Genomic DNA, 12,751 nt, shown 5'->3' with positions numbered 1-12,751 from the left:
ACAAGAAAGAAGAAGCAGAGCGTTTTTATTATTTTGAGAAACAAATGGGAAATTGATAAAATTTAAACCGATTATTTTTAATAATAATTTTCTTTCTCGATTTGTATTTTTACAACAGCAATATCCGGACAGCCTTATCCCGGACCTGGCCGCAGCCTTGTCAGCCATTACCGGCAGAAGTATTGACGATTTCATGGTGTTCTTTGGGCGATGCTTCGTACGATTCTTCAGCAATTTTGGCTACGACGAGCTGATCAAGGCAACAGGAAGATACTTTTGCGACTTTCTCCACTCGGTGGATAACATCCACCTGCAGATGCGGTTCACATATCGAAAGATGAAGAGCCCCTCGATGCAGCTGACCGAGGTAGATGAACAGGGTGCGGTCTTGGTGTACAGAAGTACCCGATCAGGATTTTCCAAATATCTGAGAGGACAACTTATGGAAATTGCTAAGCAGCTGTACAATATGGACGTGACGATTAAGGTGCTGGAGAGCCAGAATGACGTTCCCGGAGGAACGGCAGGACCAATTTCAATTCAAGGAGGACTCAAGACCGTGATCGTCAAGTATCGGTTGGATTTCGACAATCGAGACTACGTGAGTATTCAATGTATCATATCCCGCAATTATTTGTTTGTCTTCAATTTGCTCAAGTTTGCTTCAAGCGTTATGAATATTCCAGTAGTCATAAGTCTCACCTAATATTCCTCTACCTTCCACTCACAGATGCAAAGACGTGTTCACATCACCGCTCATCCCTCGCAATTACAATTGGCTGCGGTGGACAGCAATGTTTTGCTGGAGCTGTTTCCGTTTGCGCTAATCTTGAACGAACAAATGAGGATTACAGCCGCCGGTGAGAAACTTATCGAATCGTGGATGCTTAACAATACCAATCGTTCACCAACGGAGCTCATGGGAGCCAAGGTGACTGAACACTTTAAGCTGCGCCGTCCAACTGGAATCACGTTCACTTGGGAGAATGTAGGGCATTTTGATTGTTATATTGTATCGATTAATATGAGATCATTACTGATTATAGATGAAGCGCCTCCAAACAGTAAACTTTGAAATTCAACTGCTCAAGGGAACAACGGCCACCGAAGCTGCAGAAGCGAGCGGCATAGACCTTAAACCATCGATACCAGAACATGACGATCCATCCAAGTTGATGTCAATCGCCCGCCGTGGTTCGCAGGGTCTAAGGAGCATTCTTTTGAAAGGAGAAATGCGCTACATAAAAGACATCAATTCCTTGGTCTTCTTGTGCAGTCCTCTGTATGAAGTAGGATGTAGAGTACTCAAATTGGGCTGATTTATCACTTCCATTTCAGAATCAACAACCTGGAGGAGCTGCGTGAAGTTGGGCTATATCTAAACGATCTGAACACTCATGGGCTCAGCAGGGAAATGGTATTCTCCGGATTTTCACACAACTCCCGGCTAGATCTGATGTGTGAGCGCGAGGAAAAGCGAGCTGAAGAGCTGGAAACGTCGTTGGCCTTGGCCGATTCGTGGAAACGGCAGGGTGACGAGTTGTTGTACTCGATGATCCCTAGGTCGATAGCTGAACGGCTGCGAGAAGGGCAGAATCCTCTGGAGACATGCCAGAGCTTTGAGGAAGTGACTGTTCTGTTTGCAGAAATTCAGGAATCGCTTATGTCCGATGACTCGATTAAGTACGCGATGACGACGGTGAACACGCTGAATGCGGCCTTTTCCGCATTTGACGAGTTGATACAGTCGCCGATGGCCTACAAAGTCGAGACAGTTGGCAAGGTCTATATGGCGGTCAGCGGTGCGCCAGATGTTAATCCTTGCCACGTACAGCACACGGGTGATCTAGCGTTGGGGATGCTTCAGAGTATCCATGACCTAAACCTGCCGGGAGTTGGAGTGAAAATCGGATTCCATACCGGGCCAATCGTTGCCGGAATCGTCGGTCTGAAGGTGCCACGGTACTGTTTGTTTGGCGATACGGTTAATACAGCATCCCGGATGGAGAGCAGTAGCGACACCAATAAGATCCAGGTTTCCGGATATACAGCCAACAAGCTGAGGAAATACGGTTTTCAACTAACGTTTCGAGGAAAAGTTTCTGTGAAAGTATGTAAATCCAGATCAACGTTGAACACATTTCGCAATACATGCTCCTTCATTTTAGGGTAAAGGAGAAATGGAAACGTTTTGGTTGGAAGCAGGACCTAGCAGTTCAGGTAAACGTGTATCCGTGGCTAAATAATCACATTGAACGTTAGCGAGCGGTTTCTTGCACTAGGAGACAGTTTCAGAATGTGCCTTCACTTACGCAATTACACTCAATAGGACTCAATTTACACATGTTCACAAAGACTTTCACTTGCTAGTTGATTCTTGGAAAATAAATGTGTCTATATCTACTGTTGTAATCTATAGCATATTACAGAGGTCGTATTTAATGAGAAAGAACTATCCAAGCTATCTTTTTGATGATTATTGGTCTGCCCATAACTGCATTACAGTCACACTCAACATTTTTAAGTTTTCTGTTTCTCGGTATACCCGTATTTCCCGGGAAAACCTATTTGATTAGAGAACTGACCGTCTATTTTCAAACAGAAACTATCGCATAATTTACTTTTCATAAGTAAATGAAGCCCGAATTCAGTACTACACCATTGAATTCCACTAGGGTTCCCGACCAGTGGATTACAACAAAATTATAGCTTGATTATATCTAGATATGTTACAAATATCCAATTTTGTTTCATTATTGTTAAAAGCACTTTGAGTTGATGAAGGAAATTATAACGTAATTAAAACAAAATCCGTTATAATAACAAAGGCTTCTTCAAATTTGTTTCAATTCAAAACATATTTATAACACAATTTATTATAAAAAAAATTTAAAGCAATTGCTTATAACAAACGACTTTGTTAGAGTCGAGTCTAGTATAAAACACGATTACAGTTTAGGGCAAAATACGCGCATCTGTCAAAGGATATAATATCTAGTTGGAATTATATGGTATGGTACTAAATTCGGTTTTTATTTACTTACTAGCTCTACCCTATGTGGCTAGCCACGTACCAACGGAGTTTGGAAGGAAAAATTATGTATGACCTTTTCAAGATTGATTGTATCTGTGTTTGAATGCAAGCTAGGCAATTTCTTTACCAATAACTGTAAAAACAAATGAATTGCTTACTTCTTTGATTGTATATCGTATGTAGAAATTCAAAAGTATAAGTTAACTCTACATATTTTTCAAAATAAATAAATAACTGTAAAAGTGCATTGAGAATACATAACAGCTGGCACCGTCTAAAAGGAGATGTTCAGTCATCCCATAGTTATGGATCAACTAAGGGTCATTTTTTCAGAATAATATATGGTTTAAAATCATGAACATGTTGTACAAAACAAAATTACCTCTCTCACAGTGCAGAATATAGTTGTTGCTGAGAACAATTCAAACTTCGCAATTATAACCAAAAAAGTGTCAGTTTCTACTGAAATTTCAAACGTCCATTCAATAGATATGGATCAGTGGGACAGCAGGATCCTTAGGGGTTGTTAATTATTTATGTGATATACTTTCTAAGATTTTTCAACACCTCTCCCTCCATGGTAAGATTTTTTTGTATGGAAATTGAAAATTAACAGTATTCAATTCCTCAATTATTCAACCGATTGTTTTAGCTTTCATTGAAAGGAAATAGTTTTACCAGCTTTAAGCGTTGGCGCCATTTTTTGCACAAAGCTAATCAAATTGCTCTGGGGTTTGGTCTGGTTTAAAGAAGCGAAACAACCTGATTCACTGAAAAATCCGCAATATCCATAAATAATATCAATTTATAAAACCATCCTAAACAGCTGCCGTTTATTGCAAGCTCGTCAGCGTTCCTTATTATATAAAGTAATAGATTATCGGAACTGCCCATGGGCATAAGTGACCACTACAACTCCCTTTAGAAGATTTGCAAAATTGGCTGTAAAAATCAGGCTAGACCACTGTGGGTTTTTGCATTTCATTGCAAAATTAATCAAATTCATTATTATACAACATAAAGGATGAATATCAATATAGACAAATGTCATGACAAGACATCCGCAAGATCTGAAAAAAAAAAACTACGTATGTCTAAGATGATTTTTACCAGATGTCCATTTTTACCGTTGCTCAGATATCTGGTGACAGATATCCATGAACAATTCAAGTCATCCGTAATGTTTTTTTTGTAGATAAATTCGACTGGGATGTTTGAGATTTAAAATACGTTTATTTGGCTTTCTCAGTCATGCCCATCACAATCAACATCAGCTCCGACCATATTGATCAACGAGTCACCAACGAATCATCATCATACGACCGACACCACACAAGAGAAAAATCACTCCCAGACCAAGCCAGTCACATACAGATCGATTCCACACATCCCGATGCTGTCCCGTTCCATCTGCAATATCCTAAAAAGAGATTACGAAGAGGTAAAAATATCCACACGCAATATGAAGACAACCAAATGTCTTCTAAAACCAGTCAAGGACCCAATTCTACCACAAGATCAATACAATGTGATCTACAGCATCCCATGCAACGATTGTAATGATGTTTATATCGGTATGACCACTAATCATCTAAAGAAACGAATTAGTGGACACAGATCAGATATAAACAAACTTACAACTTCTACAACAGACACAATACAAGCAAAAACAGCCCTCACACAACACATTATAAACAAAAAACATACATTCAATATAGATGCAACCAAAATCATAGATCGCACTTTCCGATCATCAGCTCTCCCCATACTAGAAATGTGTCATATACAAAACACACCTAACACAGTTAACTACCGAACTGATGTAGATGGGCTCAACACCACGTATGTCGGCATACTCCACACCAGTGTCTGCATATTTCAATATACAATCAACAACGCCGATCCTCAGTAGGCTCCGTCATCGTTGAATTCTTCTTTGTGTGAATGTTTGTTTGACAATACATGCACGAATCTGGTAGAACGTGCATTCAGTTTTTCAATTACTTTTGCTACACTAATTCTCATCCAATACTGACATTCAAATTCAATTTCCCTAGTGAAAAAAATCATTTCCGTCAGAATACCCCACAAAACATCCGCAAATTGCAAAAGTTGTATTTTTTATTAAAAGACAATCATGATTCATCAACTGGAGGCATCACATTGCCGTTTTCTTACACCAGTAATATAAAATTCATTTGTAATTTTTTATATTCAATTTTCAATTTCAGTGCCTCTAGGTGAAACTGAATTTTGAAATGACACCAACAGTAGGTGAAACTGAATGTGTGTGTGTGTTGCACCCACTCTCTTTCTCGTCGCATTCGCGCTCGAAGTCATATTGGCTTCTTGCTAGCGGAGTTTGTTTTTGTTCGTTTTCGCACTGATCGGGTATCATTCGGCTGAATTTTTACGACACTGCTCCACACTATCAAATCAAATACCTCCCGAAGAGACCCAGATAACACTACTACAAATAGTATAGTTTTAGACCAAGTAGATCAGTCGACATAAGCTCAGTTACAGCTTTCCATCTATCTATTACGCCATCTTCAAATCAAACGTTTATCTTTGTTCGTCTCTCGTCTAGCGTAGTTCAAGTCGTTGATAATAGCCATAGTGTCTCAGTGTCCCAAAATTATTAATCTATGTGTAAAATTGTAAATCCAATCAACTTATCTCTCTCTTTTTGTTTGTTAATAGTAAATTGTTACAATTATTTAGATGTACAGGAAGCTCCCTATCAAAAAACGGCAATTATTGTTAAAAATTGACAAAAAACGGTTGACAGCGTAAGAGTGTATTGTGTTATATGTTGTGTAGAAAAGTGTTTTAAAATGTTTCTCTATTTTTTAGTATACCCTTGGAAAAGGCCTAATAAAAGAGCCGAAACGTCAGGCAAAGCAAAACATACCGTTTTAATTTTTTCCCATGACTAAGAAAGCCAAATAAACGTATTTTAAGTCATCCGTAATGTTTAGCAATTGATTTCTGACATGTTCGAAAAAAAACGTAGTGATCTAGGATGATTTTCACGAAATGGCCAGTTTTACGGATGTTCCGGATATTCCAGAGGCCGTTATTGTTACTACCTAGGTCCATGAATAATTCAAATATTCTATTGCGTTCTATAATAATGAATTCTAATGAGCTTGCAAAAAAACCGTTGCTGTTTTCTGATAAGATTTGGTCCACTAGCCAACGAGTTTATTCAAAAACCAGAGCTACTTGATCAGATTTTAGTGAAAAACAATAAAAAACAGACATACTCACATCTCTCAAAAAACGGGGAGGGTTTCAGCAGGGCGGCACCAACGCTAATAAATGAAATCTAATAAAAATAATTCCTTCTACTAAAAGCCAAAAATTACGAAAATCGGTTGTAGCATTGCTGAGAACAAGCATTTTGAAATGTTTAGTTTCATCAATAAAAATAACGGTTAAAATTAACGTAACGCAACACCATAATGTTTCACCTAGTGTAACTTTTTGAAGAATGCACTATGGTCGGGCTCCATATAAAGGAGCAGCCAAAACTGCCAAATCTTTTTTTCAGATTTGTATGTTTTTAATCATTTCAAAATATACCACATTTATTAGATTACTATGATCCTTAATTGGAATTGAACTAAAATTTAGATTTATTTGACTTTTATGACGTCAAATTGGCCAAGGTAAAAAAAATTGAAAAATGTAACAATGAAATAAAGTTAAAAGTTCATATTTAAGTAATGCAATATTTCCCTAAAGTTATGCACCATCTGAAAGCTTATGGTTCGACACTTTTATCAAGCATGAGGATGGAAAAAAATATTTAGTAGAAGTTTTATTACTATTCAATATTAAACTTTAGTGATTTTGATGATTTTGAACATGAAAAACAACTCTTGACGCGTCATGTCGCCGCCATTTCTAATATTGCACATCAAGAAGCATCCTGAGATCTTACAAAAAACATTTAAATTTTTTGCAGAAATTTGCTGATTTTCAAGTTAGAGCTATTTGAATAATTCAATATTTTACATATATTAGGACGATATTTTCCTTACAAAATTATTTTAAAATATATTTATCCACTCTTCATACACATTTTTATTAAACTCGGTCAAATACAAACAAAATTTGCGCTTTCAGCCAAATTTGATGGCATTTCTAAGAAAAATATATTGTTTTAAAAAAAAGTTACGTAATATTTGAATAACCTCTTCTAAAACAATAAAAACGCCAAATAACATATCCAGATTACGTATTTAATCAATTAAAGTGATAAAACTAGTTTTGGCAAAACTTTTTTTTCCGACCATTGTGGAATGGTCCGATTTTAATTTTTTTTATGCAAACACGTATCTTGGCGAGTAGGAAGAGAATCCAAAATATAAGAGTTCTATAATAAGTATTTATCTTACAATGTAAACAATCAGGCAATTTTGGTAACTCGACACCATAATAATGTGACTATTTGAAAAATACCCTTCTAGTTACCGGTTAAGACAGTCATATTACACTTGATAAACTATGAAACAGGACTTTTATAAAAATGTTGTTAAAAGTCTCAATTTCTCATCAATAAATTACATCAACTTTATATAACTTTTCAGGTATGTTTTTATAGTATTTTCAATCATATTTTCGGTTTTTTCTATACTTCAACATATTGTTTCTCATGTTCTGCATGGATTTGGAAATAATTCGGAGTTTGAAATTTTGATATCTTAGCGTAGATGTGTGTGGAATGTGTCCTTAGCCAATTGAAATAGCCGCTACTGGCACTAAACGGCTATTTGGGCTGATCAGGAAAAGAAGGCTCCTGTCGTGCCCAAGCTGCCGCTATAACAGTCTTGAAATCGAACAACCATTTAAGACTTGTAAATCAGCAATGTCATACATATGATCTTTGAACGCGTAATAATGGCAATGTAATTTGCATTATTTCATTTTTGTACTTTGGATGGATTTATTTTTTTCTAGACTGTAAAATTGCGTAAGATTGACGACTGAAAGGTATTGCTGTTTGCATTTGAGGTGCAAATCTTGGGTAAATGTCCTCCAAATGCGGTAACACAAACCAATCAAAGGACTCCTAGCAACGATTATCTAAATCACCGCTGACCTAGAAAGAAAAACCTATCTTTGACATCGCATTTCTTGTGGAAAATCGCACCGCGTTTGGTGTTACCGCATTTGATATTTGCGTTTCAAACGCACACAGCAATATAAACCAGTATAATATGATCAAGCATTTGTGCCTTGTATGAATTTTATGAACGGTATAAACCAGGAAGTGGATGTTTTTTTTTACATTACCCACGACGGTTTAGTCATACAAATTTAAATGTTAATGTTTTCAGCACAATTACAGATATTCTTCATATAATGTTGAGTTACTTTAGAAACTTGATCACTTGAAATTCAAGTGTCTTCGGCGGTTCTTGTGATTTAAAAAAATAGAACTAGGACAATAAAAGAGTTGCATGAAATTCTTCATCAGCATTAGAGACCATTATATTGCAATGTAGTAATGTTCGTAATGCTTAATATGGTCGTTACAAAAAAGCAGCAAAATATAAATCTCAATCAGACTAGTTTTGTCATGTTTCCTACATTCAAAATGTTAAATACTTTGGGTAGTTACAATCTTCGTAGATCAGTACTTGTTTAAAATAAAAATCTGATCATTTTTTCTTTGGATAAGAAAATTTAAAAAGTTAAATTTATCTTTTTGAACCATATACAGTTAATTTATTTGATTTGTTACTTCCTTTTTTGGTTTAAACTTAATATGGTTTGATATCAATTGAATGAAAACGGCACACAATTTGACTCTACATTATCAAATTATTATAAATTACGTGCAAGAAAAAATAATGAAAGAGTCGTTTTGTCATAGTCTCAAGCAAATAGTTATCGTTTCAAAAGTAGTTACTGCAAATATTTTGAGAATTTCAATTGAAATTATTCTCTTCCTTATACATATATTGAACAGAACAGTTTTAATTATGCATTGGTTGTTTTTCATACAAAATGCTCAAGTTTCAAGAACTGAATCTCATCTTCTAGTGATTCGATTAATATGCCACTTCCACCACAGCTCAGAAATATAATGAATATCACTGGAAAATCACAATATTTGGATAACCAACTCTAAAAACTATAATTTTGTGAAAAATGGCATAAATATTTTCAAAGCTATCAAATTTACTGCGAAGCGTTTTTATACAAGATTGAATATCTTATCAAATTGTACAATTTTGCAGACAGGCATAGTGCTCTTGATATTTATATTTGAAAGTTATCTCAGGTATCTTAAATTCAAAATTTTATCATTTTTTTCAAAATTAGAGATTTTAGATATCTTAAAAGTTTATGAAAAGCTTTAAATTTCCAGTTTGATATATATTTATTTCAAGCTGCGAAAATTTTAAGCCGAGATCCAAGCCTCCAAACTTTTCTCGGAAAGATGGAATATTGGAAATTATACTGAAAAGAACTTGAAACATTATTTCGAAAACGAGCATCCATAATTTTAAAATGTGATCAATTTGTATTTCATTAATCTATGAAGTTTTGTTAAATAATTAATATTATTATTAATAATAATAATATATATGGTCTAAATGAAGCACTCGTTAAGTCAATGAAACCCACAGTAAAGTAGGGAAAAAGCACTAATTTTCGACCCATTCATACGATTTTGGCCTACTTTGTATGAAAATCCGAAAATTGGCACAGAATTCTTGTGGGTCGAAAATTAGTGCTTTTCCCCTATGCATTGAATGTTTTTATAAAATAGAATTAAGAATTTAGAAAAAAAAAATAATATTAGGAATTTTTAGAAAAAGCTTTTAAATTTCATATATTTTTAAAATTGATGAGTATTTGGAACACAAATTGTATTTAAATCAACAATATGTCAGTATTTTTAATTAAAATATTCGGCGTGCATGGGAAGCAGTTTACTTATTATAGGACAAATTGAAATAGGAAAAAAAAGTTTGTTTAAAATGGTCGGTGTTAAGTCAGGCCGGATCAAGGGCTTTTCAATGAATTAAGGAACTCCTTCAAGTGGAACAAATCAATCCACAGATTCACAGAATGAATCCACATATTATATCATCCATGAAACCTAAGTGACGTCACGCTACTTGTTGCTTGCATACCTGTTGAAAACATTGCTCGATACAAATGACAGATCCCGATATAACAAATTTGAGGCAAATTATCGTTACAAAATGTAAACGCAACGTTTTTCTTGCAACACGTAATATTTAGCACAAATTTTTGATTCACTAATTCATTCAACATAATAGTTTTACATCAATTTGACGAATTGTTCTAAAATATATGTTTACAGTACAATTTTATTTTTATTCCAAACTGCTGTCAACACACAACACAGGTTTTATATTTTCCATTAAATCATAATATCTGAAAATCCACCGAACCATACAAATTTCGAATTTCATGTGCTTCCATATTAACATTTTGTTTCAAAATTTCGGCTCTGGGGGGTGTAAACCCTTTCCATTGCCGTTCCACTATCATTGCGTTTGAGCCTTTCTGATAAATATTGAACAAAGCTACACACTGAATTTTCAAGGGCACTAATCTTAAGAATATTAATTAATTCTTCTGTGCATTTATGTTCTAGTAAAATTTTATTATCTTTTGTTGAAGTCGAATTTAATATGATAACATACAGTTTCACAGCCATATAACAAAACATTCACAAGAATTTATAGGATAAATAAAAATATCTTGCTCACTTGTTCAGTTTTACGAATTCTCAACAAAAGTAAGAAAATTTGTGAACAACAGCAGTTCTACTGATTGTTACCATCTTATTTAGAAATATTCTATAGAAAACCATTTACAATGTAATTTAAGATGAAGATGAATCGAATCCAAAGTTCAAATTTTCTAGAGCACGGATCTGGAGAACTAAACATCCGTTTGAGCTGAAAACCTAATCGATTGGTCACCACCAGCTAGCGACCAATCGATTAAGTTTTCAGCTTAAACGGAAGTTTGGTTCTCCAGATCCGTGCTCTTGAAAATTCAAACTTTGGCTTCGATTCATCTTCACCTTAAATTCAGAAATGTTTCAATTTGAATATGGTGATCGCAGCAAGCCTCGCGCGCGAACAGACGTCACACGGCTGTCACACCAGCTGTCACGATTTTTCTCTTTTCCTCGTATAATTTCGATTCGGCTGATGATGCTGCAAGAACAAATATTTAGGGGCCTTCCTTAGCCGAGTGGTTAGAGTTCGAGGCTACAAAGCAAAGCATGAGGTGTCTGGGTTCGATTCCCGGTCGGTCCAGGATCTTTTCGTAATGGAAATTTCCTTAACTTCCCTGGGCATAGAGTATCATCATACCTGCCACACGATGTACGAATGCGAAATTGGCAACTTTGGCAAAGAAAGCTCTCAGTTAATAACTGTGGAAGTGCTCATAAGAACACTAAGCTGAGAAGCCGGCTCTGTCCCAGTGGGGACGTTAATGCCAAGATGAAGAAGAAGAAATGTATGAATGGATTTGACTAATATTTTTACAATTAAAACTAACACTGCGCCAGTTATATAACTGATCAATTAGTGTTTCGTGAGAAAAATCAAATTACTTGACATAATATCGTTTCGGCTGTTGGAAGTGAAAATCCAAATTAATACTTATATTTATGTGGAAAAACTGTGTAGTGCTGCCCAGAAATAATTCAAATCATAATTGTGTTCAAAGTGAATATTGATCAAATAATAGTTCTAGAAGAAGTGAAGAAAAGTTTTGTTATACTTCTATTTCTAATTGCTATTTAAATGGCGCCACTGGAGAAGGCAAAATCGACTTGGATAATTTGGTGAGTTTTTTCCGAAATATTCTGTGTGTGTTAATCGATGTGTTATTTTAATCGAGAGCTGGAGTCGATAAATTTTTCGTTGTTTATTCAAAACTATTCCGTTATGGGTGGGTCGTCATGAATATCCAGAGAGCAAGAAAAGGCGCTTAATCCAAGGTTTTTGAGCCAGGACACAAGTGAGAAATATCTGTGTTTCATCCTAAAAAAAGGACAACACTTGGGGTGTGCATTAACATTCTTAGCTACGCCACTCCCAACGATTTTATCTATCTATCGGAAATGAAATTGTTGGTACAGTTGTCCCCGTTTCTTCAACTAAAAATTCAAAAATTTGCGTTTATCACGTTATTAAAACGTGAAAAAAATGATATCCGTATTGTATTTGAATTATCTTCAAACCCAAGTCTGCACAATGAGCCTTGCCATTTCAATATCTGTATCATATCACGGATATGCTTCATATATTAATGCTGACAAGAAAACATTGTGAGTAATTTCGGTATTTCGAGGATGCTTTTCAATATTGTACACAGCCAATATTGAAAAGCATCCCAGAAAAGCACTTAGAATAGAATAGCATATAAACGTTACAATTTGAGTGTGTAATTGAACAGCTTGAAAAAATAATCAATGTTACGTATGTTCGGATAAGAAACAATATGTCGAGTTTGATTTTCGTTGAAAAGATAGACTCAATTTACGCTTGTAGATATTTCCAGATTTCAAACATAGTCTCTTTAATGAACAGGTGCTCAGTGGAACAATTTAATTTGTAAAAGTGCTCCGCGAGCCAAAATGTCGGAAAACCCATGATTCATTGTATTATCTCGTTAGAAGAAGAGAAAATACAAATACAAAAA

General features: G+C 35.2%; 1 protein-coding gene across 2 annotated transcripts in view; it reads left to right on the top strand.

The window, feature by feature from the left end:
* The window catches only part of LOC5577130 (soluble guanylate cyclase 89Db), an 84,814-nt gene extending 82,402 nt beyond the window's left edge, over positions 1–2,412 (top strand). For both annotated transcript variants that reach the window (XM_021856919.1, XM_021856923.1), the window contains 5 exons: positions 119–601; positions 731–988; positions 1,047–1,282; positions 1,339–2,110; positions 2,169–2,412. In XM_021856919.1, the coding sequence (XP_021712611.1) occupies positions 119–601; positions 731–988; positions 1,047–1,282; positions 1,339–2,110; positions 2,169–2,246 (1,827 nt within the window). In that variant the 3' untranslated portion in view covers positions 2,247–2,412. The remainder of the gene's footprint in view (positions 1–118; positions 602–730; positions 989–1,046; positions 1,283–1,338; positions 2,111–2,168) is intronic.
* The last annotated feature ends 10,339 nt before the right edge of the window (positions 2,413–12,751 follow it).

The sequence above is a fragment of the Aedes aegypti genome, chromosome 1 (genome assembly GCF_002204515.2).
Source record: "Aedes aegypti strain LVP_AGWG chromosome 1, AaegL5.0 Primary Assembly, whole genome shotgun sequence".
Taxonomy (NCBI): domain Eukaryota; kingdom Metazoa; phylum Arthropoda; class Insecta; order Diptera; family Culicidae; genus Aedes; species Aedes aegypti.
This window is presented reverse-complemented; position numbering and strand designations above follow the sequence as displayed.